General features: G+C 44.8%; 1 protein-coding gene across 1 annotated transcript in view; it reads right to left on the reverse strand.

Annotated features, from left to right (window-relative positions):
* LOC147425667 (NAD-dependent malic enzyme 1, mitochondrial-like) overlaps positions 1-26706 on the reverse strand; it is a 123795-nt gene that overhangs the window by 65871 nt on the left and 31218 nt on the right. Inside the window, exons 3-4 of the mRNA XM_086499521.1 lie at positions 3995-4113; positions 3719-3886 (exon numbers count right to left, since the gene is read on the reverse strand). Of these exons, the coding sequence (XP_086355647.1) occupies positions 3719-3886; positions 3995-4113 (287 nt within the window). The remainder of the gene's footprint in view (positions 1-3718; positions 3887-3994; positions 4114-26706) is intronic.

Below are 26706 nucleotides of genomic sequence, written 5' to 3' on the forward strand. Positions count from 1 at the left end.
GGCATACCCACACACCCAGCCAGACGTCGTTCTGGGAGCATGCCTCAGAACAGCTGGTACGATGAGGAGTGCCGCGAGACCAGAGCTAGACTTCAGAGGGAGGTGCTTTTGGGGGACGTCACTCACAGACAGTCACAGATTGACTTCCGACACCTGGTGCGGCGGAAGAAGAGGGCATTTTTGGCTCGACTAGAGCAGGATCTATACCAGCTATTCTTGAGTCAGGACTCGCGTGAGGCGTGGCGGCTCTTTCATGAGCAATCCCCCCTCCCCCCGTTGTTACCTCCACAAAGACCTGGGGTCAGCACGCATCATTTTGTTACACAGTACCTGGACAGCCGCCCCTTCCCGACACCCCCAATCCATGCCCACACACATGTGCTTTTTTCACCGCTGAGATGGTGAAGAAAGCCATTGACATGATGAGGATTGGGAGAGCATATGATCATGATGGCTTAGTGGCTGAGCATTTCATGCATGCCAAAGACCTACTAGCAGAGCTTCTAGCAGTTACGTTTAACCGTGCCATGTGTGAGGGCCTGCCGGACACTTGGAGCCTATCTACGATTGTACCTATCTTCAAGTCAGGAGACCCCATGGAGCCTGGGAATTATCGCACTATCATGATTGGACACACACTGGCACAATTGTATGCATCCATTCTTGAGCAACAGTTGAGTAGATGGGCAGAGAGGGAAGGAATGCGTGCAGCTGGGCAGGCACGGTTCAAAAGAGGCTTCTCTACTCTTGATCGTACCTTGACACTCAAGGCCATCATCAAGGAGGGCAGATCTCATGGGAGACGGATCTATTGTAGCTTTGTGGACTTCCGCAAAGCCTTTGACACAGTACCCAGAGCTAGATTGATGCGCAGATTACAGGAGATGGGAGTACCCACAGAGCTCATTTGGGGGATTATGGCATTGTACAGATCAGTAGTAGGACATGTACGCACCCCTGAGGGACTATCTACAACGGTTCACTCACTATTGGGGTGAAGCAAGGCTGCCCGCTCTCTCCTACTCTATTCGGTATGTATGTGGATGAGGTTTCTGACTACATTGAGAGCGATGGTGATAGAGGTGCACAGTTGGCAAGGACATGGATTCCACTTTTGTTATATGCTGATGATATTGTGTTGATCTCCGAATCTCCGGAGGGGATGCAACGTCAATTGGAAGCTTTGCATACGTTTTCCCACGAAAGTGGTTTGTCTGTCAACCTTGGTAAAGTTGACAAGGTTATGGTGTTTAATACCACCCCACAGTGGATCAAGAGGTCAGCACCTACATTCACATATGGCCAGGAGACTGTGGAGTACACAGATGCTTACACTTACCTTGGAGTGGTTTTTAGCGGACCTGCATTCTCACTCAGAAGAGCAGCAGAGACCAGATTGACTAGAGCCCCTGCAGCATTGGGTAGATTGGAGAGGATGTGTTCGCAGGTTCAGTCTCAAGAGCCTTGGACGAAGCTCTAGCTCTTTGACACTTTGGTGGCTTCTGCATTGCTCTATGGAGCTGAGATATGGGGACCTTCATTGGATCACCACGCGAGGTCGGGTCGCACTGATTGATGGGGGAACATGGAGAAACCTCTCGTCTCTATGATCTCGTGGCTCATTAGAGCCAAGGCATCAGTACCACGGGCCATTAGTCGAGCAAAGCTAGCGGCCCCCCCACTAGTGGTTGAGGCGCTCACCAAATCAGTCTCCTTCATACACCGCACATGGGAACTTCCTAGAGACAGATATGCTCGCATTGCACTTGAGTCCTCTCGACAGTTAGCCATGCAAGGAGATACAACATGCTGGTATGGGGAGATGACATCATGGTTTCAGGCGCATGGGTTCAGCATAGACAGGTTGCCACCCTTCCAGTACTCATTGGATGCAGCATCTCTCACTCTTACACAGTCCAAGATCACCAAGCTCACCCGCCAAGACCTGACCCAACTAGCGAAGGACTACACAGCATCGACGGAGGCTACATCAGAAGATTCGGAGTACTCTGGCCAGTCATACATGACGCCCAGTCAGACTACTTACCATGGAGGAGATTGATGAGATCTGCCAACGACCGATGCTAGATCTCCTGTGATTTAGCTATCCCAGCAAGCCGCCCATTTTGCTTAGTTCACATCGACCAGTCTAGGGTCCCATAGTATATATCTTTGTTTTGTTATGTTGTTATTTTGTTACTCTGACTTTGTATCAGATCCACCACATTGTAACTTCTGGTCTCATAGGTCACTTTGGCCTTTTGAAGACGTTAATATAACATTTCATTTCATCGAGAGAGAGAGAGACAGAGAGAGAGAGAGAGCGCTGAAGAGAGACAACCGCAGAGACAGATCACAGATTTCTTTACACTAGATATTGTACACCCAGAAGAACAGACAGAGGAGCAGCCAACAGTGGAGAGGTTGCCTTTTGCAGTGTTTGGGGCCACTACTTCCACTCTTGGAATTGCACACCTGCCATTGCATGTGGGACCGTGCACCTTGAGCGTCAAAAAAAGAACACACGTGTGGAAAAATAAGACACGTGTATGCTAGGACGCGGCACGCCTTTCGACAAGAATCAAAAGCATCAATGGTAGCAACATCCATTCTAGCAACAAGACATAGCAAAAAGTTCGTGCTCAATACAACAGAGCTATTTGTAAAAGAAATACCAAACGCAGCTCAGCAATAATAAGGATCCTCACAACTTGCATTCCCCCACATATGAGGATTCTTTCTTGCTATAAGCATTTAACCACTTCAATCGGTCCATCCAAAAAATTGCAGATGCCTAATGCAAATTCAAAATATACTAAACGCAAATTGTTGAGCAATTGTTAACACACATACGGCTTAACATAAGATATCTGTCACTGCAATCATGGAAATAACACCCCAAAACTTCCAAAAACACTAGACAATGGATAGCACAACCAAGTCCTCACAACTTGCATTCCCCCACATATGAGGATTCTTTCTTGCTATAAGCATTTAACCACTTCAATCGGTCCATCCAAAAAATTGCAGATGCCTAATGCAAATTCAAAATATACTAAACGCAAATTGTTGAGCAATGGTTAACACACATACGGCTTAACATATATATCTGTCACTGGCAATCCATGGAAACCATAAAACAAAACAAACTTCCAAAAACACCTGACAATGGATAGCACAACCAAGAATCCATCTGTTACTCTTACTATTCACAATATTGATCGTCTGCCAGCTGCATATATCAATGCCCTCTTTGGCAGGCGTCAAAGCTCTGATCAAGAGTTAGCTCCCAACCTAAAGTAGAAACTACCTTTGCCTCCCAATCCTCAATCAGCAAAGAGTGAATTCCACAGCAGATTTTAATGTACTGGTGAGGACATTGTATGTGCCTAGCTGAGTTTAGGTTTTAAGCCACGAGTGTCATTTTTAGCACCTAAAATTAAAGGGGCCTCTTTCAGCAAGAAAAGATAATTTTATTTAAACCTTGAATAAACCGTGTAAGCTTTTAAATTCCCTCAAACTTCGTGGTAAAAATAAAGAATAGAATTGGTCACCCATTATCAGCTTTCTGTCTCTAATTCTTTTAAAAGTCAACAATCAACAACTACAAGATTTCCATAGCCTTCTACAAATTTTCAATTAAGTTCCCATATCTTGCCAGAAAAGTTTGAACTCAAGTGGTTACAGATACAGCAGCAGGAAAGTGAAAATTGTGCACCTGATCTGCAGGCCAGTTGTAAACCATTGGCATCATCTCTCCTTTGTCTGCTGCACTGAAATACATCCCTCGCGGACGTCTAAAGAGTCCACTGTAATTTTGGCAAACAAGACCTACCGTCGGCGTATATACAATTGGAGCAAACTGCTTGATATTATCAATAAGCACCTGCAATTGAGTGCTAAAAAGGAATTAAGATCGTCATAAGAATCAAGTGCCTCTAATATCATTTAAAACATCACACTGCTAAAATGTGTGCGCTTGGATCAAATGTACCTTATAGTAAAGGGTTTCATTCCGATCATGCAGTCTGTTCAATATTCTCCATTTGGCAAGTGCAGTGGTGTCTGAGGGACCATCTCGGGATGCCTTTTCCAATCTTCCAAAATCATTCACTACGCAGCGTTATGGAACACATAAAAATCCAAATGTTTCTGAACACATCTAGATTCTAAACACAAATTTAAGAGATAGATATAGTAACATGACCTTATTGGAAAAACTCATTTAAGTCCCTACATGGCCAGAAAGAAGGTATACTAACACCTCTTAGAGGCCAAATGATCCATGAGACCAAAAGAGGGTACAACTAATGATGGTCTCTCTCATCATAAAGAGAAGAAATAGAAATAGAAAACTTGTATTAACGTCTGTGAAAGGCCATGTTGGCTTATGAGACAGAATAGAATGGTGTCCATGTCTATGTAGTATCATGCATGAACTAAAAAGAAAACTGGTAGATGACAGCACTAAACAGAACTGGACAATGGGGTAGATACGACTCTGGTGTATTCAGCAAAACTGTATATAGAGGGTCCCAAAATGCATCCTAACCGTAACATGGTATAGGTGTACAATATGCTCTCTATGGAAGAAACTCCCATCCCGAGGGTATGCTAGGGTTAAGTATAAACTACATGGGAGAGGGGTGTACCTGGTATAAATCTTTGCTGCCCGTAAGAGTGTCCAATGTCGATGCCGCCGACCAGGCATGTCAGGTGCAGCGGAAGAGAATAAGGATTTGCTCGGATCTAGCACTCCGCACACAAACACAAGGGACACTTTACTTCACTTGAAAGAACTGAACTGAACTGAAAGAATGTCATGTGACATCTAACCCTATGTGTACGTGGACAAGCTACTTCATGACAAGGGTTCAGTTCAGGCCAGTCAGTCTGCTTAGGAAGTGTTCTGGCACTTTTGTGAGTCTGTTCGCAGACCGTGCATGCCAAGGCACTTAGAGAAGATGCATATCCTCTGGTTGCACACAGCATGATCATCAACATTACCACCAAGAGCAATTTCCAGTGCATAGAACCCATTTTCCCTATTTTAGCCATTTTTCACTTATTATTTATAAGTGACTTTTGCTGGGACCTGGGTAGGGCAACTTGACTAAGATAATATATAGGGAAAAGCTAGCGCTAGGTTTTCTGGCAAAAGAGCAAGGAGAGCACAAGCAGCCGTTGCAGCAGGCCTCTGGACAGCTTCTCAAGCAAGAACCACCCCCTTAAGCCCTGGCGTTTTCAGCCCTAAACCATCAGCATTTTCAGCCCTAAACTCCAGCGTTTCTAAAGCCATCAGACCAGCGTTTTCAAGCTCAACACTTCAGAGTTTCCAGCTCAGCAAATCAGCGATTGAAGACCCCTCAGATCAGCGTTTTTGGATAGCTTACAATAGCATTTTTGGACAGCTTCCATCAGTGTTTTTGGGACAGCTTGCATCAGCGTTTCCATAGCTTCAATTTCAGCATTTTACTCAGCTTATATCAGCGTTTTCAAGCACTGCAAGATAGCGTTTTCCAGCAGGGTAAAACAGCGATTTTCAGCCTGATTTAGCCACGTCTTTAGGACAACGTTTGTCAGCCAGCTGTCGTCCTCGTCGCCTCTGTTATCCCACGCCTAGATCCTCTTGCATCATACCATCAAGAACTTGCATCAACACCTTGTATCAGATTGTGCGATCAATAGCATAGACCTCTCTCGCCATCGAGAGAGGGGCCCTTGGAGGAGGGTTTGACAACTTTCTGGTGTCGTATTCTTCTCTCTCTATCTCTCAGTCTCAACACCTTCATTCAAATTGTTTATCCACTTTGTTTGTGTCTTGCACTCTCTCACTAAAGGAACGGAAGGCTCTCCCTTCCGTAAATAAAAGGAACCTTGAGCACAGTTCGGAGCACTCATCTTGAGCAAAGTTCAACATTCACTTCCGTTGCACTTTACATTGGTATCAGAGCTTTGGCAGTGTTCTGTATCACTCAAGAAAAGAACAACAAGAAATTTTTTTTGCTTGTTGCGGTTGCACGTAACCCAAGTTCGCTTGGGTGTGTCGATTCCTAATCGTGTTTTTGAAGAGTGACGGGAAACCCAAGAAAGAAGGGCTTGTCCAGCCTCCCCTTGTGCCTCTTTTCGCTCATTGAGAGCGGACCGTGCACTTAGCGGCCGGCCAATCGACGTGAGGTGGGAAAATGTCACGTGACACATCCAACCATCTGTGTCCGTGGACAAGCTACAGCATAACAAGGGTTCAGTCAGTCCAGTGAGTCTAGATTTAGAAGTGATCTGACACTTTTGTGAGTCTATTCGTAGACCGTGCATGCCCAATCACTTATTGTAGATGCATATCCTCTGGTTGCACACAGCATGATCATCAGTATTCCCATCAGAATCCATCAGATTCCATCAGGGGAATTTTCCAGTGCATTTAGCCTATTTTCCCTATTTTTGACATTTTTCACTTATTATTTTTAAGTGACTTTCCAACAAAAGTAGGTAGGGCAATTTTGCTAAGTTTGTATATAAGCAAACTAGACCTAGCACTAAATGGCAGAAGAGGCAACAGAAGCCGAGCTTAGCAGGCAACTTCTCAACAAGACTAAGCCTTGGTGGACCTTCCCTCCAAGCAGCAGATACCTCCCATCCCCTAGCGTTTTGCATCAGCCTTGTCATCCCCAGTAAGTTCCAGTGTCTAGCGTTTTTGCATCAACAAGGATCGCCAGCAGAAGACCCCAGCCTACCTAGCGTTTTTTACAGAAGCAGCCTGGCAGTTTCATGAGGATTCAACCCCCTAAAGAAGCAACAGATTCAGCTGGAAAGACCCTCAGATTTCAGCCTTAAGAACCTCAATTTTCAGCCCTAAACCTGCAGAATTTCAGCGACAAGAACCCACAGAAACAGCCCCAAGAATCAGCGTTTTTGGACCCACAACAGATTTCAGCCCATAGCGTTTTTGGACAGCAGATACAAGATTGCAGATTTCAGCCCTTAGGTCGACTTCGTCATCACCGTCGTTATCGTCGACATAGCCTAGACTTGCATCAGTCACATGCATTCCCATTGTACCAGATTGTGCAATCATAAGTAGACCACTCTCGCCGATGAGGGTGGGGCCTTCGGAGGAGGGTTTTACAACGTCCCTGGTGTCGTATCTCTCTTCTCTCTCTATCTCTCAGTCTCATTCACTTGCACGCACAGTGTCCATTCACTTTGTTTGTGATCATAACATTCTCTGTAACATTTAATGGCCTAATAACTTATGTGTAGCGGAAATTAGCATGAACATAGTGGGCATTTCATTAGAGTAGATTCCTAATGAGAATTACAAGAGTGCTTGGGTGGAGAGAGCAACAAAAAGCATAACACCTAGTTAGATAGCATCGACAATACTTTCAAAAGAGAGAAATTATGCTATTGACAACAGTTGAGGACCGGATTTTCATGGAGCCGGTCCCCCCTCCAAAAGGCTTTGTATTATGGTTTCTCCCATCAAGAGAGACATTGTACAATACAATTCTTTGTGTTCCTTCAAGACTAGCTAGTGCAATGAAGATGGAAACTTCATGCACTAAGCAAAACACTTAACAAACACAACTTGAATTATCCCCGTTCTCAGACCCAAGACCTCACACACCTTCGAAGATGGTGAGAGCTAGCAGGGTATGAGAGTAGATTGAGAGGAAGAAGGAGTATCTTACGAGAAAGATGTACATCTCCTCACATAATCACTCATATGTAGCATAGCTTAGCTTAGTAATTAGCTTGGTAGAGGAGATGAGCATGCATTGAAGCTTGGCTCTTGGTTGGATTTGCATCCACATGCCAAGAGAGTGTTGATGTAGGCTTCTATCTCACAAGCTTGGAGTAGGTGATGAGTTCTCCATTAAAGCTTGGGAAGAGATAGTCTTCTCTTTCTTCACACATGAGCTTGTGTGAGTGTGTGTGTGTGTGATAATGCCTTGCAAAAATCAGCCCCCTCTCTCTCTTGGGCGAGCCCTCTTGCTAATTGCTCTTGCTGAAGCCTAATTGGCCCTCCCCAAGTCAAGCCAATTACAATTAAGCAGCATAAGTGATAGCCTTCTAACATGTGTCCCCCTTTCCCCTTTTGTGAGAGCTTTAGGTAATTAAATAATTAAACTAAACTCTCATTGGACCCCTTTGCCTCCTGGCCAATAGGAATCAGGCAAGCCATGGGGCTCCCGAATGCTCATTGGACCCCTTGGGAGACTGCCCAATAGTCTTCTAGGAGACTTAATTCTCATTGGTTTCTTTTATTAAATGTTTTTAAATTAATTAAACTAGATTTACTCTAGCTTAATTCTCATTGGTCCACTTCAAGGGTCATCCAATAGAAATTGGACACACCTTGTGGGCATCTGGCCTAGGGAGCTGACATGTGTCCCTCATTCCCTTTGTGTAAAGGGAGCTTGTGTGTGTGTGTGTGTGTATGGCTTTCTCTCTCATCCCCTACCTTTAGGGCTCGCCCCCTCCCATGTAGGGATGTGCAAAGACTTTTAGGGCACACACAAAGCATCCAATTTTCCCTAGGGTTGACCTTTGGACACAACCTTTGAATTTTGGAACCTTGGCATTTTGGAAGTCTTAATGGGCTAAACCTTAGGGTCTTTTTAGCCCATTGTTGCACATGGCTCTTTTGCAGATGGCCCCCCCTTTGGATCCCTATTTTCCTTCCTTTGGATCCCTACTGTGGCCGGTTTGCTAGCTTAACCAATATTCTAGCTTTTTCTCCCCTGGCTTTCCCCACATTAAATGATCAGTTTAATATGAGAAAATCATTTAGGAGAATTAGATATTGATTATTATGACATTCTCTCATTAAGAACGGAAGGCTCTACCTTCCATAAGAACAAAAGGAACCTTGAGCACAGTTCGGAGCACTCATCTTGAGCAAAGCGCAAACATTCATTCCGCTACACCTAACAGAAAAAGCAACCTTGCTGTGAGCGCAAGGCCGCCAAGTGGTGCGCCCGCGGAAAAGAGCAGAACTCGCATGAAGAGAAGATCCTTCTCTAACACAGATTGCAAGCTAAAGAAGAACCTTAAGACCCTCAAGAACCTCAAGATCCTCAAGAACCCAAGAACCCAAGACCCACAAGAACCCAAGTTCCTCGTGAACTTAAGAACCAAAGATCTCAGTGTATGGTCATCACCCGAAGCAAAATAGATACTTCGCATGAAGATGATGGGCATGACAATAGCGAAGAAGAATCTCACCACCAAGGAGGTTTTTCTGACCCTCCTCCTTCCCCATCTACGCCACGGATTGCACCAAATCCTATGAAGGCTTTGGTCAAGTCGATGATGGACATGAGAGCACAACAAGAAGCGACTCGTGTTGCCGTGGAACGTGAACGCCAAGAAAGACAGGATCGCGAGCGTGAAGTTTGAACAAGCGTGCTTGGCGGACAAGGAACGGAAAGAAAGAAAAGCAGCAAGAAAGGCCGAGTTGGAAAAGCTCGCTTGGCAGCCGAAGAAAGAAAGGCAACTTTGGAGCATGAGCTTGTGCAAGCGCGGTTGGCGGCCGACGCAAGAAAGGAAGCGGCCGAAGAAAGAAAGGCTACTATTGAGCGTGAGCGTGAGCAAGCGCGCGAAGTGGCCGAAGCAAGACGAGCGGCCCTGGAGGCCGAGCGTGAGATGCAGAGAGACCTACACATACAAGAGTTGGTCCGACACGTTCTCACCTCGAAACCCGAGCCGGCCAAAGATGTTGGTAGTTCATCAAGTGGCGCAAGCCAAGATTCGGACTCCAACAACCCAATCACAAAGAAGTTGACTTTCAGTAAGTATGATAGTAAGCTGGATGCTACTGTTATTCATTCTTGGTTGCATCAATTTAATGCTTATTTTGCGACAACTAAGAAGACAGGAAATAGCAAGGTTTTGACGACAACCATGTACCTTGCCGGTGATGCCATTAATTGGTACCACATGGCAAGAGGCAAAGTTGGCCGCGCACCTAGAGGAAGCCGACGAAGACGTGCCCCTTTCTTTCATTTGGGCCGACTTCCAAGACAAGCTCAAGGCACGGTTTCTGCTACCCCAGTACCTCGCACGATTGAAGGACGATTGGCACGGTCTCAAGCAAAATGGTATATCAGTTATGTCTTTCTCTAATCGTATTTTGCAGCTCGGCACTCAATTATGAAAATCGGATGCGGAGCGCAAAGAGGCATTTCTTTATGAATTGGACAAATATATCATGTTTGATGTGGAGGTACTTGATCCAATCGATCTCAACAAGGCGGTAGCGATTGCTCTCGCACAAGAGATAAAGCACAATAAGGGAAAGCCTAAGGAGAACAAGACTTCTCAAGGAACCTCTCAGATTTCTCAGAACCCGAAGAATGGTAAGAATGGTAACTCTTCTAGCCCATCTTCCTCTAATCCTTCGGAAAAGAACTCTCAAAATGAATCTAAGGGTAAAGCTAAAACACCTGCAAAACCTAAGCTAACCCCGGATCAAAAAGCCGCACAAGGAATTGTAGGAGGATACATAACGGTTGAAGAACAAGTGATTTATGCTAAGGAAGGTAGATGTTATCAATGTCACGTCAAGGATCACATTAAGAAGGCTTGTCCTAAGACAGCCCCACCTAAAGAACCTAAGGCACCCACAGCAACCACAAGCACTTTAATGAACCAAGCTGAATCTTCTCATGTCTCTGACACACACATTGATGAGTCTCTCATAAAGTGTTATGGTTATGTAAAGGGTCGGCGTTTTATCATATTGTTTGATCCAGGAAGTATGCATGATGTGATTAGTACCTTTTGTTGAGAGAGCCCGCCTAGAGGTTAGTCAAAAATCTCCTCTCGAGGTCTCTGGCTTCGCTCCCGGTATAGACTCTCTCATCACGAAAGAGTGCCTTGATGTGTTGTTTACAGTTCAACAAGCTGCTTTCTGTAGGAAATTTCTCGTGTCTCCTCTTTCAGGATGTGATATGCTTTTGGGCATTAGATGGTTTTGGGAGCATAACTCTCTCATTGATGGGGAAGCCAACACTCTCACATTAAATGCCAAGAGTGACTCTCCCATGATCATTCGTGTTGAGGAGGGTCTACATTCTTTGCCTCTCATTTCTCATGTGCAGGTAAAGCGTGAATTACGACGAGGAGCACAAGCGACATTCATCTATGCTGCTCCAGTGCCCAGAGCATTCAAGCTCCAGACAGGTATTCAGATTTGTTTACGAAGTTTAAGCATCTCTTTTTGCATGATGATCTTCCACCCCGTCTCCCACTTGAGCGGTCGGAGGACCATCATATCGAGCTTATGGAGGGGGAACAGCCTGTCAGTAAGGCTCCCTACCATTTGAACAAGACACGGGAGGAAGAGTTAGAGCGGCAACTCACGGAGTTGGTGGCTAGAGGATTCATACGTCCAAGTGTAAGTCCCTTTGCTGCTCCTATTTTGTTTGTCCGTAAGAAAGATGTTTCGTCTTGTTTGTGTGTTGATTATAGCGCATTGAACAAGATGACCGTCAAGAGCAAGTTTCCAATCCCACACATTGAGTATATCCTTGATAAGCTCAATGGGGCAAATGTTTTCAGTAAGGTCGATCTCAAGAGTGGATACCATCAGATACGGGTATTCAAAGGCGACATCTTCAAGACCGCTTTTCGCACAAAGCGAGGGCAACGGGAGTATGTTGTTATGCCTTTTGGATGGACAGGTGTCGTGGGTACATTTAATCGTCTCATGGTAGGCCGTTTCGGTGATATGGTTGGTGTATGTGTGTTCATCTTTTTAGATGATATTCTCATTTTTTTCTGCATCGTGGGAATAACATGAAAAGGATGTCGAAAGGGTACTAACCCGTTTGGATGAATGTCAGTTGTACGTTGCAGCTAAGAAATCTGAGTTTTTTCTCACTGAAGTTACTTATTTGGGTTATATCATTTCTGCAGAAGGCGTCAAGCTAGATCCCACGAAGGTGGAACAGGTACGTAATTGGGATTTGCCCAAAACTGCATATGATGTGCGTTCTTTTCTTGGTTTATGTCAAGCATATAGTTCGCACATAGAGAATTTTGCACACATTACCGCACCTATGATTGATCTTTTGAAAGGGGTAAAGACTCGCCGTCAACGCGTAGACTTGCCCGAAGCAACCATTGAGGCTTTCGCAGCTCTCAAGGTTGCGGTGACAGAAGCACCGTGTCTTATCCTTGCCTCTTGGGATGACCCCTTTGAGGTATGGACGGATGCGAGCAATGCCGCCATCAGCGCTATGCTTCAGCAGCATGGTCGTCCTATAGCTTTCCTTAGTCGGAAGCTCAATAGTGCAGAAAAGAACTATTCAGTTTATGATAAAGAACTTTTGTCTGTCATCCACTCTCTTAAGCATTGGAAGCATTTTCTTTATGGTAGAGAGTTTACAGTTCGCACAGATCACCAAGCCCTCAAGTGGCTCCAGTCTATGCCTAGTGCACATTGGAGTGATCGCCAAGCACGGTGGTCACAATTTTTTGAGCGATTTGGAGGTTTGATTGAGTATATGCCTAGAAAAGCTAACCCTGTTGCAGATGCATTGAGTCGCAAAGGACAGATTTTGGCTCTTGAGTCAAGATCCACAGTTTCTATTCAGGGTGTGTCTTTCGACAGCATGAAAAACCAATATGCAAATTTCGAGTTTGGTAAGCAATGGTTGCACACTCTTGCTTCCCAAGGACCAAGCAACTATTTCATTCGTGATGATTTGTTGTATTTTCGTCACGTCTATGTGTGTTGCCCTCTCTCAGGCCAGCCATATTGCATGATGCATATGATTCTCTCACGGGTGGACACAGGGAAATGAACACCACTTTGGAAAAAATAGAAAAAGATTCTTTTATTGGCCTAAAATGCGAAAGGATGTGTTTCGTTATGTGCACTATATGTCAAAAGGTAAAAGCTCCTCGGGGTAGGCAGCAAGGCCTCTTGCTTCCGCTGCCTATCCCGATGAACCTTTTCAAGATATTTCCATGGATTTTGTGACAAACCTTCCACCTAGTTTGCATTCAAGGAACACTCAGTGTTTAACAAAAATTTTGGCACTAAGTTGAATTTTTCATCGGCTTTTCATCCACAGTCAAATGGTCAGATAGAGATTTACAATCAATTGGCTTTTGATGTTTTAAAGTCATATGTGCATGATCAACACTCTCAGTGGGAGCTCTATCTCCCATTGGTCCAGGCTATTTTGAGTGACTCTTTTTCCTCTGTCATTGATCAAACTCCGTATGAGGCAGCTTTTGGCCGTCCGTTCCAATCACTTTTGACTCGCTCGATCGGTCAAATGCCTGATGCCAATGCTGAAAGTCAGTCATTCGATGAGATTTCTGAGAGTGTGAAGCTCGGCTAAGCAAGGCTCAGGAATCTTATTCACGGCAAGCTAATAAGCATCCTCAGGATGTTTCGATCAAGGAAGGGAATTGGGTGTATTTAAGAATCATAAAGCAACGTCTTAAGCAAGTTGGAAAGAAGTGTCCCAAGTTGTCTTTTCGAACATATGGTCCATTTCCCGTCATTAAAAAGATAAATGAGGTTTCAATGAAATTGCAATTGCCTAACTCATGGTCAATGCACAGCGTTTTCCATGTTTCTTGGTTGAAAGTGTTTCAGGGAACACCTCCAAAGGACATTTCGGAAGAAGAAGAACCAGAGATCATCGATGAAGCGGAGGTCATGGAGCCAGAGCAAGTGTTGTTGCATCGGTTTCGCCACGGTTCAAAGAAGCAAGTGAGACAATACTTCTTGAAGTTCAACGATCCAGGAACCCACGAAGCAGTGTGGGTAGATGAAGAGTTTTTCAACGATTATCCCGAGATGTTGGCCGCCTACAAGGAAGCCATGCAAATCGGTACCAGTACCTGACTTTAAAAAGGAGGGGATGTCACATGACACATCTAACCCTATGTGTACATGGACAAGCTACTTCATGACAGGGGTTCAGTTCAGCCCATTCAGTCTAGCTTAGGAAGTGTTCTGGCACTTTTGTGATTCTGTTCGCAAACCATGCATGCCAAGGCACTTAGAGTAGATGCATATCCTCTGGTTGCACACAACATGATCATCAGCATTACCATCAGAATCCATCAAGAGCAATTTCCAGAGCATAGAACCCATTTTCCCTACTTTAGCCATTTTTCACTTATTATTTATAAGTGACTTGTTGGGAACTGTGTAGGGCAACTTGACTAAGATAATATATAGGGAAAAGCTAGCGCTAGGTTTTATGGCAAAAGAGCAAGGAGAGCACAGGCACCCATTGCAGCAGGCCTCTGGACAACTTCTCAAGCAAGAACCACCCCCTTAAGCCCTAGCGTTTTCAGCCCTAAACTCGAGCGTTTCTAAAGCCATCAGACCAACATTTTCAAGCTCAGCACTTCAGCGTTTCAAGCTCAGCAAATCAGCGATTGAAGACCCCTCAGATCAGCGTTTTTGGATAGCTTACATCGGCGTTTTTCGACAGCTTCCATCAACGTTTTTGGGAAGCTTGCATCAGCGTTTCCATAGCTTCAATTTCAGCGTTTTACTCAGCTTATATCAGCGTTTTCAAGCACTACAAAACAGCGTTTTTCAGCAAGGTAAAACAGCGATTTTCAGCCTGATTTAGCCGCGTCTTTAGCCTCTAAAGACAATGTTTGTCAGCCAGCCGTCGTCGCCGTACTCATCGTCGCCATCATCCCAGGCCTAGATCCTCTTGCATCATAACATCAAGAACTTGCATTAGCACCTTGTATCAGATTGTGCAATCAATAGCATAGACCTCTAGCCATCGGGAGAGGGGTCCTTGTAGGAGGGTTTGACAACTTTCTGGTTTCGTATTCTTCTGTCTCTATCTCTCAGTCTCAACACCTTCATTCACAGTGTTTATCCACTTTGTTTGTGTCCATTGCACTCTCTCACTAAAGGAACAAATATCACGTGACACATCCAACCCTATGTGTCCGTGGACAAGCTACAGCATGACCAGGTGTAAGGTCTCTGACCACGACCAAAAAGAACACCATGTACCATGTAATGATCATAATCGAAAAAGTTACTATTTTTAGCATTTTTTTGAATTCTGTCAATACCATGATGTTTAGAATGTTTTAAAGCTTCGAAATGTGAATTAAAATAATTTTTGTTAAAAAATTCCAAAAATAGTAAGTTTTTGGTCACCCGACCCATCCAGTTTTGACAGTCTCGAAAAACTCCACCCGTACCCCGAATTTGAAAAAATGCATTTTCGGACCCTGGGGGCTGCTAAATATGGCAGATACTCGGGCCAATTCGCCTTAGTTAGAGCTTGCTATAGCAATTTTCGCCATCAAAATCCGGCTCGTCTGACCCGTTATAGCCTAAAACCAAATTTTCCCAAAATTGGCCGGGGAGGTACCGGGGGCCCGAGGTTGTGTGGGAACAGGTTCCAGCCCACTCCAGCTCAGCTTTAGCAGCTAGGGGACGCCCTCTTGCCTTGTGGGAGTCTTGGGAGAGTTTCCCAGCTTGCAACTAAGTGAGAGAACCAGTTAACCAAGCCAACTGGACACTTGGTGGGTAGGCAACTAGACTTGCCAATGCATTCACTGAGTGCTCACCCAATTGCTTATAGCAACCCAGATCGATTTTCAACTTGAGGAGGCCTATTTAAAGGCCAGTGCACACACACACACATACATGCTCACATACACACCCAGTACACACACACACCTTGGGGAGGTGCTGTCGGCACACACACTGTTTTTGAAGGAGAAGCAAGGGGGGAGGTGCTACCGAAATTCTCATCTTGAGGATTCATTGGATCAGAAAAATCAGAGGATTCTCAATCCTTAATCACGGTAACCACGGTTTAATTAATGCTTTCTGCAAATCCTTTCCATTACCATCTAAATTTCTCGTCTATTATGCTTATTCCTAGTCGTAATTCTCTATAATTACTCTCTAATTTCTCTTTAACCATATTCTATTATGTAATCATCACACCATAACTGAATTATCAGCCATTCATCATCCTTAATTAGTGATTAGTGCATGACTAATAGAATTTTCTCTCTCTAGGTAGCATAGTGATTAATCGATAAGCCGATAACTGTGTAGATTGATAAAAATCACCTTTTTATTAACAATGTAGCTAAATTAGATCCATTTTCTTATGCATTAAGATGTAATTAAGGTAAAATTAAAGCCGTCATTAAGTCTCTAAGAGTTAATTTTTCTCACACCTATGCATGAAGTGAACCTGCATCCTCTAATTGCTAGGAAGAGATTAATTATGCTTGATTCATCTTTCTGGTAATTCTATTAATGAGACCTTATTATTCTTATCATCTAAGTCGAGTAATTATCCTTAGAGCGGCTGGTTCCCATAGGAATATGCATTTTCCATAATGATTGCTATATGGAAAAATCTAAACCTCTCATGTAGTAGGCATTGTTTGATGTTGCTAATCTATCATTTGGCTTGTTATAACACTTGTGGACATTAGCTCTTTTCTCCAGGCTAATTATTTAAAGTAGTGAGTTTAAAATGGCCCCGGTTAAGAGGACTCGCTTTCGTGGAGCCCACGACCGTGAGGCGGAAACATGCAATGTCAATGAAAAGGGAAAAGCTACCATGGACGAACAAATACCGGCCATCTCACGGGCCATTGACGAAGAAATGGAAGAGGTAGGTCATAATTTTATTCAAGTTGTTTAATTTAACATTGCACACGTTTAGTTAGGAATGAACATATCCCCAAAACATGTTGGAGAAATCCGACGGAAACCTCGGCACTGAACTCATTTGTACATTAAAGTCTAAAGTAGGAAAGAAATGATTGGTGAGTATGCTGTTTGCAATAGGAAAGAATGTCTGCTAGGGAACTCTCTGTCCCCATAGTATTCAATTCGATATTAGTAATACTCATTGCCCCTAGAGCGGTGAAATCTCGAGAGTACGTGCCTCTGAAACATGGGGAAAAAGGCACTCGGGGTTTCTCTCCTCTTGGAAGGTGGGTCTTAGGATCGCTAGATGGTTTAAGTACGCTTCCCCTGCGAGGTGGAGCTAGATCTCATTGCTAGTAGGCTCGAGCTCGACTTACTTTGTGATGAGAGATCGTCCGCTAGCTGAACCTGAACCACTTTGTTTGCTTCCGCTATAGATCTAGTGGCCACCAGGTTCACCATCAGATCCATTGTTTGATATGGCGTGGTGGGGACCTCACACCAGGGTTCAATTCAGTCAAGTCAATCTAGATTAGAAGTGATCCGCACTTTTGTGAGTCTATTCGTAGACCGTGCATGCCCAGTCACTTAGTGTAGATGCATATCCTCTGGTTGCACACAGCATGATCATAAGCATTCCCATCAGAATCCTTCAGGGGAATTTTCCAATGCATTTCGCCTATTTTACCTATTTTTGACATTTTTCACTTACTATTTTTAAGTGACTTTTGTTGGAAAGTAGGTAGGGCAATTTTGCTAAGTTTGTATATAAGCACACTAGAGCTAGCACTATTTGGCAGAAGAGGCAGCAGGAGCACCTTGCTCAACAGACAACTTCTTAGCAAGACCAAGCCTTGGTGGTTTCCCTCCAAGCAAAGATCCCCATCACTGGCGTTTTCCAACAAGCAGTCATCCCTAGCGTTTTTGATCCCTCATCGCCCAGCCCTCTCAGTGCCTTGTGTTTTTCAGCAGATCTCCACCGCAAGCATACCCCCATGCCTAGCGTTTTTGCTCAAGCCATCGCCAACAGATTTCCAGTCTAGCGTTTCTGGTATAGTAGCATTTTTCAGCCTTGGCGATTCCAAGTAATGAAGACCAGCAAATTCAGCCCCTAAAGAAGTAGCAGATTCAGCTCGATAAGAACCTCAGTTTTCAGCCTAAAGAAACCTCAGTTTTCAGCCCTAAACCTGCAGATTTTCAGCGTCAAAGACCCACAGAAAACAGCCCCCAAATCAGCGTTTTTGGACTAGTCGCAGATTTCAGCCCATAGCGTTTTTGGAAAGCAGTAGAAAGATTGCAGATTTCAGCCCTTAGGTCGACTTCATCGTCACCGTCGTCATCGCCGACATAGCCTAGACTTGCATCAATCCCATGCAATCCATTTGTACCAGATTGTGCAATCATAAGTAGACCACTCTCGCCCACGAGAGTGGAACCTTCGGAGGAGGGTTTTACAACGTCTCTGGTGTTGTATCTCTCTTGTCTCTCTATCTCTCAGTCTCATACACTTGCACACACAGTGTCCATCCACTTTGTTTGTGATCATAGCATTCTCTCATTAAGAACGGAAGGCTCTCCCTTCCATAAGAACGAAAAGAACCTTGAGCACAGTTCGGGGCACTCATCTTGAGCAAAGCGCAAACATTCATTTCGCTACACCTAACATTGGTATCAGAGCTTTGGCAGTGTTCTGTATCACTCAAGGAAAGAATCACAAGAAATCTTTTTTTTCTTGTTGAGGTCACACGAACCCAAGTTCGCTTGGGCGTGTCGATTCCTAATCGTGTTTTTGAAGAGTGACAGGAATCCCAAGAAAGAAGGGCTTGTCCAGCCTCCCCTTGTGTCTCTTTTCACTCATTGAGAGCAGACCGTGCACTTAGCGGCCGGCCAATCGACGTGAGGTGGGAAAAAGCAACCTTGGTGTGAGCGCAAGGCCGCCAAGGGGTGCGCCCGCATAAAGGAGTAGAACTCGGGTGAAGAGAAGATCCTTCTAGAACACAGATTGCAAGCGAAAGAAGACCCTCAAGAACCCAAGACTCCCAAGAACCCAAGTTCCTCGTGAACTTAAGAACCCAAGACCCCCAAGAACCCAAGTTTCTCGTGAACTTAAGAACCCAAGACCACAAGAACCCACAACTTCAGTGGATGGTCATCACTCGAAGCGGAGTGGATACTTCGCGTGGAGGTGATGAACATGAGAGAGGCGAAGAAGAATTTTCCCCACCAGGAGGTTTTTCCGACCCTCCCCCTTCCCCATCTACGTCAAGGATTGCGCTAACTCCTATGGAGGAGTTGGACCAAGAAAGAGAAGCAGAAAGAAAGGCCTACGAAGATAGAAGGGCAGCCATAGATCGTGACTACGAAGAAAGATGGCAGCCATAGATCGTGAATACGATACAAGAATGGAAGCCATAGAGCGTCAATACGACTTGGAAGAAAAAGAAAGTGAAGCCAAATTTGATCGCGAGAACAAAGCAAAACAAGCAGAATTTGATTGTGAAAACAAAGCAAGACAAGCAGAATTTGATTGCCAGAACAAAGCCATCCAAGAAAAGAGCGACCAACACATGAAAGAGTTCTTGCGACTCTTTTCTCAAGTTTAGGCACAGATGCAAGAGATTCAAGAGAAGGAGACTCTCTCAGTCTCTTCTTCTCCAAAGCATGACACACAGGATTTGCATGATTATCAGAAGCATGATGATTTGAATGACAATGATTTGCATGATGATAAGCATGATGAATTGAATGATAATGATGAGCATGATGATTTGAATGATATTGGTAAGCATGATGATTTGGATGACAATGATAAGCATGATGATTTGAATGATAATGATTTGCATGATGATGATTTGAATGACAATGATAAGCATGATGATTTGCATGATCAAGATGTGATTTCTCACAAGCATGATGATTTGCATGATAAAGATGCGATTTCTCACAAGCATGATGAGTTGCATGAAGATGATGTGATTGTTCACAAGGATGATGTGTTAATGGATGCTTTTTCTAGCAAAGCTAACCTCGTTGTAGATTCGATCAATCACGAAGAACCGATCTTGGCTTTCGAGTCGAGGTCCAAAGAACCCCCACAAGACGATTCGATCATTAAGGAAGAACCGATCTTGGCTCTCGAGCCTAGATCCAAAGAACCCTTACAGAAAGTATATTGTGTTCGCATGATTGCTACGCACGCATTGTTCGAGTGTTTCATTCGTGATCGTTTCTTGTATTTTAGTCAGCATCTTTATGTGATCCCTTTTCCTAGGCATGACATATTGTACGTTGAGCACGTTTCACTCATGAATGAGCACGAATGTATGCGGATTTGTCATGAAAAGCTGAAAAGTATCCATTCAAGGAAGTCACATTCCATGTCTCTTCCTTAGCATGACACAGTTTCCGACGAGCACATGAAAGTATGAGCACCATGCATGGGCATTTCCGTTGTGAATTGCCACAATTGATTGCTCTAGATCATAAGAGAGATTTGATCTCATTGTTTGCGTGTGTGTGGTGAACGGTTTGGCACTCTGTCTATTGGTTCATCTACATTGCATGCACATTCCTTGAGGAAGATCATATTTTTTCCATTCACTTTACATGGAATGGGTATGTTCATGGTTTTGTGTTGGAAATGGTTTCAGGAATTTTCAGCCATGGAGATTGTTGAAGAAGAAAGAAGCATGACACTCGACGAAGTTGAAGCAGCGAAGGAGCCACAGAAGACTTTGTGTCGTTTTCGGCACGGCCCAAAGAAACAAGCGTTGCAGACCTTTATGAAGTTCAAGTACCACACGACCCACACATCAGAGTGGGCCGGAGAAAAGTCCCTTCCAGGATTCCGGATGCTATGGCGATCTCCCTCGACGCCATACAGTTCGGTACCAGTACCTCACTTTGAAAAGGAGGGGATGTTACGTGACACATCCAACCTTGTGTCCGTGGACAAGCTACAGCATGACCAGGGTTCAGTTCAATCAAGTCAATCTAGATTAGAAGTGATCTGGCACTTTTGTGAGTCTATTCGTAGACCGTGCATGCCTAGTCACTTAGTGTAGATGCATATCCTCTGGTTGCACACAGCATGATCATAAGCATTCCCATCAGAATCTTTCAGGGGAATTTTCCAATGCATTTAGCCTATTTTACCTATTTTTGACATTTTTCACTTACTATTTTTAAGTGGCTTTTGTTGGAAAGTAGGTAGGGCAATTTTGCTAAGTTTGTATATAAGCACACTAGAGCTAGCACTATTTGGCAGAAGAGGCAGCAGGAGCACCTTGCTCAACAGGCAACTTCTCAACAAGACCAAGCCTTGGTGGTTTCCCTCCAAGCAAAGATCCCCATCACTGGCGTTTTCCAACAAGCAGTCATCCCTAGCGTTTTTGATCCCTCATCGCCCAGCCCTCTCAGTGCCTTGTGTTTTTCAGCAGATCTCCACCACAAGCATACCCCCATGCCTAGCGTTTTTTATCAAGCCATCGCCAGCAGATTTCCAGTTTAGCGTTTCTGGTACAGTAGCGTTTTGGACAGCTTTCAGCCTTGGCGATTCCAAGTAATGAAGACCAGCAGATTCAGCCCCTAAAGAAGTAGCAGATTCAGCCCGGTAAGAACCTAAGTTTTCAGCCTAAAGAAACCGTAGTTTTCAGTCCTAAACCTGCAGATTTTCAACGTCAAAGACCCACAGAAAACAGCCCCCAAATCAGCGTTTTTGGACTAGTCGCAGATTTCAGTCCATAGCGTTTTTGGAAAGCAGTAGAAAGATTGCAGATTTCAGCCCTTAGGTCGACTTCGTCGTCACCGTTGTCATCGCCGACATAGCCTAGACTTGCATCAATCCCATGCATTCCATTTGTACCAGATTGTACAATCATAAGTAGACCACTCTCGCCGACGAGAGTGGAGCCTTCAGAGGAGGTTTTTACAACGTCTCTGCCGTCGTATCTCTCTTCTCTCTATATCTCTCAGTCTCATACACTTGCACGCACAGTGTCCATCCACTTTGTTTGTGATCATAGCATTCTCTCATTAAGAACGGAAGGCTCTCCCTTCCATAAGAACAAAAGGAACCTTGAGCACAGTTCCGAGCACTCATCTTGAGCAAAGCGCAAACATTCATTCCGATAAACCTAACAACAAAAGGCTCTCCCTTCCGTAAGTAAAAGGAACCTTGAGCACAGTTCGGAGCACTCATCTTGAGCAAAGTTCAACATTCACTTCTGCTGCACCTTACAAAGAAAGAGAGAGAAAAGACACGACACAGGCATGTCGGGTCCCAACCCTCAAGGGCCCCTTTGCTCTGTTGCCAGAGCACGTACTTTCTTTATGCTTACACAAATGCTACTACAATGGCTGGATACTGAGATGCTGATGCTAATGCGTACTGTTGCTACTAATGTTGGGTACTGGTACTGACATACTTAAGGGTACTGAGGTACTGAGGTATTGAAGGGAACTTTGTCGAAGACGATGATGTCGACGACGGGTACTGCGGGTTCTATGTCGAAGACGGGTAGGTCAACGACGAGGTCTATGTCGAGGACGATGAAGTCGACGACGAGGTACTAAAGGTCTTTGTCGATGACGGTACTGTGTCGAAAATGGTGAAGTCGACGACGGTTATGTATCGAAGACGGTGATGTCGACGATGGGTACTGTTGGTCTATGTCGACGACGACAATGTTGACTGTGATGATGACGACGATGGTATCGTCGTCAAGTCTGGGACTGCAAAGACAATGAGGATGACGAAGGTGTCGTCGTCAAGATAGGGATCTGTGATGACGACGATGGTGTCGACGACGACGGCGTCAAGGCTGAAAGCTAAAAACGCTAGATGCTCTGCTGGGGATCTACTACTGTGGCGGTACTGCGGCGTGGATCTGCAACTGCTTCCCCGAACTGAGTGCCCAGTGGTTTCGTTTATAGCTCTTTAGCAATTTGCCCTACCTACTTTTCCAACAAAAGTCACTTATTAAATAATAAGTGAAAAATGTGTACTTTGGCAAAAAGGGTTCTATGCTATGGAAAAATGCTGAAATGACTGTACTGTGCAAGAGAGGGTATGCAACTATGACCGGCCTGGGCATGCACGTCCTGCTCGAGGCTCACAAAGTGCCAAGCTAGGTCCTACGCTAAGACTGATGCTAGACTATGGCAAAAGCATGTCCACGTGGCGCAAGTGCAGTGCGCACGTGACAAGGCAAGTGTAGTCTCTATTGGGTCCTAGGCTCTAGCCTCCAGTGCTCCTCTCAAAGTGAAACCTCGAGGAGACCTCACTCTCGATGGCCATGGCTCCGACAAATCAAATATTCTCATTGTCTACTGTCTTTGTCTAATTTGTCGCTGCTGGGGGTGCTCTTCCATGCTAGCTATAAGACTGTCCCGATGCATGTGCATCTCTAGCAGGTAGAGGTCTAGGCATTGCTGATCCTCAAATCTCATGATGCAACTGTTCAGTCCAAAGCCCAACCTGAGGAGGACGCGATATCTCCCTCTGATCTCATAATACACCTGGCATCTACGTATAAAAAATGCTTCTCTATCTCTAGCTCTAATCTCCACAATGTACAAGTCCTGTCCTCTCTGGGTATAGCAGCTACCCACCCATTCTCTACCTCGGGTCTATGTGAGGATATTCGAAGCTGACCAATGGTACTCATGGCATGCGACATGTATATTAACATATACCGCCGTCGTTGAATGAGCCCCTGCTCTGAGATCTATAAAAATTGATCTTTGTAGAACTTTTTGTTGAGGGGCAATGGAGTCAATCTTGCATAAGATCACATCTAATGTTAGGTGCAGCGGAATGATTGTTGGCGCTTTGCTCAAGATGAGTGCTCCGAACTGTGCTCAAGGTTCCTTTTGTTCTTATGGAAGGTAGAGCCTTCCATTCTTAATGAGAGAATGCTATGATCACAAACAAAGTGAATGGACACTGTGCGTGTAAGTGTATGAGACTGAGAGATAGAGAGAGAAGAGAATACGACACCAGAGACGTTGTAAAACCCTCCTCCGAAGGCCCCACTCTCGTCGACAAGAGTGGTCTACTTATGATTGCACAATCTGGTACAAATGATTCGCATGAGACTGATGCAAGTCTAGGCTATGTTGACGACGACGACGGGGATGACGAGGCCGACACTAGGGCTGAAATCTGCAATCTTCCTACTGCTGTCCAAAAACGCTATGGGCTGAAATCTGCGACTGAGCCAAAAACGCTGATTTGGGGGCTGTTTTTGGTGGGTCTTTAACGCTGAAATTCTGCAGGTTTAGGGCTGACAACTGAGGTTCCTAAAGGCTGAAAACTGATGGTCTTTGAAACCGGCCCTTGGGGCGCTAGGCGTTGGCTTTCACCCGAAATTCTTTACTTTAGACACACACACACACACAACACTTTGCAAAGAGAACCTGCGACGAGAATTAACACTTTGAATACACACACGGCTCGGAAGCTAGAATGCTCCGAGCAGACACCGACAACCTGTAGGACCCAAAATTGGCGCCCCTTTCGGTATTTCTTTATTCTTTATCAAAGGGAATAAAACTTGTGATCTCCCACAAGCTGCCGCGCACAATCTAGGCTAAGAAACACCTGTTCTAGCCCGATTTCGACAGCATAACTGTACTAGGACGCTTCACAGTCAGTATCCCCACGCAATAGGTGACTTTCCCGACACATACGGACACTTTGCAAAACCTGGCGAGAATCTCCAGCACGCTGAATTCTCTGTTTTCTGCACCGAAAATGCGCCAGTTCACCTGTACAACGATCCCCTTGCGTCCCCGAACCTCCTGGGGGTATTAGGGTCCGTTTAGGGCCGAAACCCTAAACCTGCAAAAATACACAGCAAGCTGTAATTCCCTGTTTTGGGCTCCGTTTCGCGTGCCAATCGCATCCGTAGCAAGACCTCGAGCTCCAGCACCTGTAGGGCTACTTGCCCTTTGAATCGGACGAGATTTCTGGCGTGAAACCTCTCCGAATTCACCTGTACCTGCGGGGGATTAGCCGCTAGCTAATCCAGTGCCTGTGCAAGAGGCTCTTGCCTCGGCAATCACGCATGAACCCACATAACTGTACATTGGTCAAATGAAAAGCCCACTAGTGGGGCATAACATACTGCTCGTAGGGGAAAGAGAGGGCAATGCGTAACGTGCAGGGCATCACTCCTGGCACCGCACTGTACATAAGAGAGAAAGGAAGCACTCCATAGCTCTTAACCGGTGACAAATGCAAAAGGAGGCTCTCCCAGCTTAAAAATTCAGTGCTCATTTTTCTGCACGAGGCAAGTTCATGAATTTTTGCCACTTGGCGCATTTACAAGCATTTTCCCGTTTCGGGTTCGCCGCTTAAAAATATCTTGATCGGTTGCCCGGTTGACTTCGCGGCAGAGTTGTAAAATGTTCCCCTAGTCATACCAGAGGTAATGACGCGAACACATTTCACGGCCCAAAATAGCAGTTCCCCAAAATTTTAGGAGATGCTTCCGTTGGGCTCCCACTGGTCTTCTGACCATCTATCCTCATTGGGACCGCATCCAAAAGTGCAATGTGGCCCAACTGTCGGATACTTTTTGTTGGTAGTCCCGCCTTGACTTCATGCTTAATTGAGTTCACTTCCTAGTATCCACCAACTTGCTAAGTGCGACGGGGGGACCTATATGATCTTGCTCTGAGCCTAGAAATCCTCTTACCATACGAATTCCAGTGCCGACCACTTCTCGTCTGCGGGTGAAACTACCGTTCACATTGGCCATACAATGTCCGACCGTTTGCTACTTCAAGAAGAGGGTCTCAAAACAAATAAAATAAACCCCATTGGAAAGAAACCAACAACCAAGGTTAGCAGTTGCCACATCTTTGTGACATAGTTAATAACTGCCACGTGCCCGTGACATACCCCCCTCTTGAAATCGCAAACGTCCTCGATTGCATACCATAAATACACGCCACTGATGATCTTGTGCTATTAACACTCTTTTATCATCACATGTATCCGCAAGAAAGGTCATAACACATAGATACAAATGACTTAATGAGGCCTTCATACTTTTGTCATTTCCAATTCATATGTACATTTGATGTACTAGCTCTATCATTACCCCTCGTTTGCACACGTTGGATTGGGGCATAAGTAGGTTGTAACCCAAAGGCTTCAAGGTAAAGCTGCAATACATTTGGTGACTCTGACAGTTCATGCTCTTCCATCCACTTTGCATCCATAGGCGGATAGTTCTTGAACTTCACCAAATAGCGTCTTGCAACTTATCCTTTAACTTTTCTGTCCTTATGTGCCAAAACTTGCTCAGGTACCAGGATCTCATCAAGTTGCTCAACTTCTGGCTGATCCTCATCTGGCATATCTTCTGGCCCATCACCCACGAAGGGTCTTAGAAGACTCACGTGAAACGCATTATGAATCTTCCATGCATCAGGCAATTTCAACTTGTAAGCCACATCGCTGATCTTATCAAGCACTTGAAAAGGCCCATAGTAACGCATGCTGAGCTTAGGAAACAGTTGTTCCTTGCCCTTCATCTTCTTTAACCTTGCCTTTTCGAACCTTAACAAAACCCAATCACCAGGTGATAGTACCAATTCACGACGGTGACGATCAACAGCCTTTTTCTGCTTTGCCTGAGTCTTCTCCAAGGCAACTTTAATCTTCTTATACATCTCATCCATGTTCTCAACATATCGATTTGCCTCAAAGATCTTGTCCTTTGTATGCAAAATGGGCGGAATCTTGTTGCCGCCTTCAACAATCTCAAAAGGTGCTTTGCCAGTAGACGAATGCACCGTATTATTGTCCGCTTGAGTATTATTATACTCAAGCATAGGCAAATACTGTTCCCACTTGCCCTTATTATCTGACACGTAGCATTTCAGCAGATCTAAGACAGTAGAATTAGCCTCTTCTGACTGTCCATCAGTTTGTGGATGAAACGAAGACGAAAACTTGAGCGTAGTGCCCATGTTCTCAAACAATCCTCTCCAGAACAAGCTGGTCA

This window comes from Adiantum capillus-veneris, chromosome 25 (assembly GCF_014529385.1).
Source record: "Adiantum capillus-veneris isolate H3 chromosome 25, ASM1452938v2, whole genome shotgun sequence".
NCBI classification, from domain to species: domain Eukaryota; kingdom Viridiplantae; phylum Streptophyta; class Polypodiopsida; order Polypodiales; family Pteridaceae; genus Adiantum; species Adiantum capillus-veneris.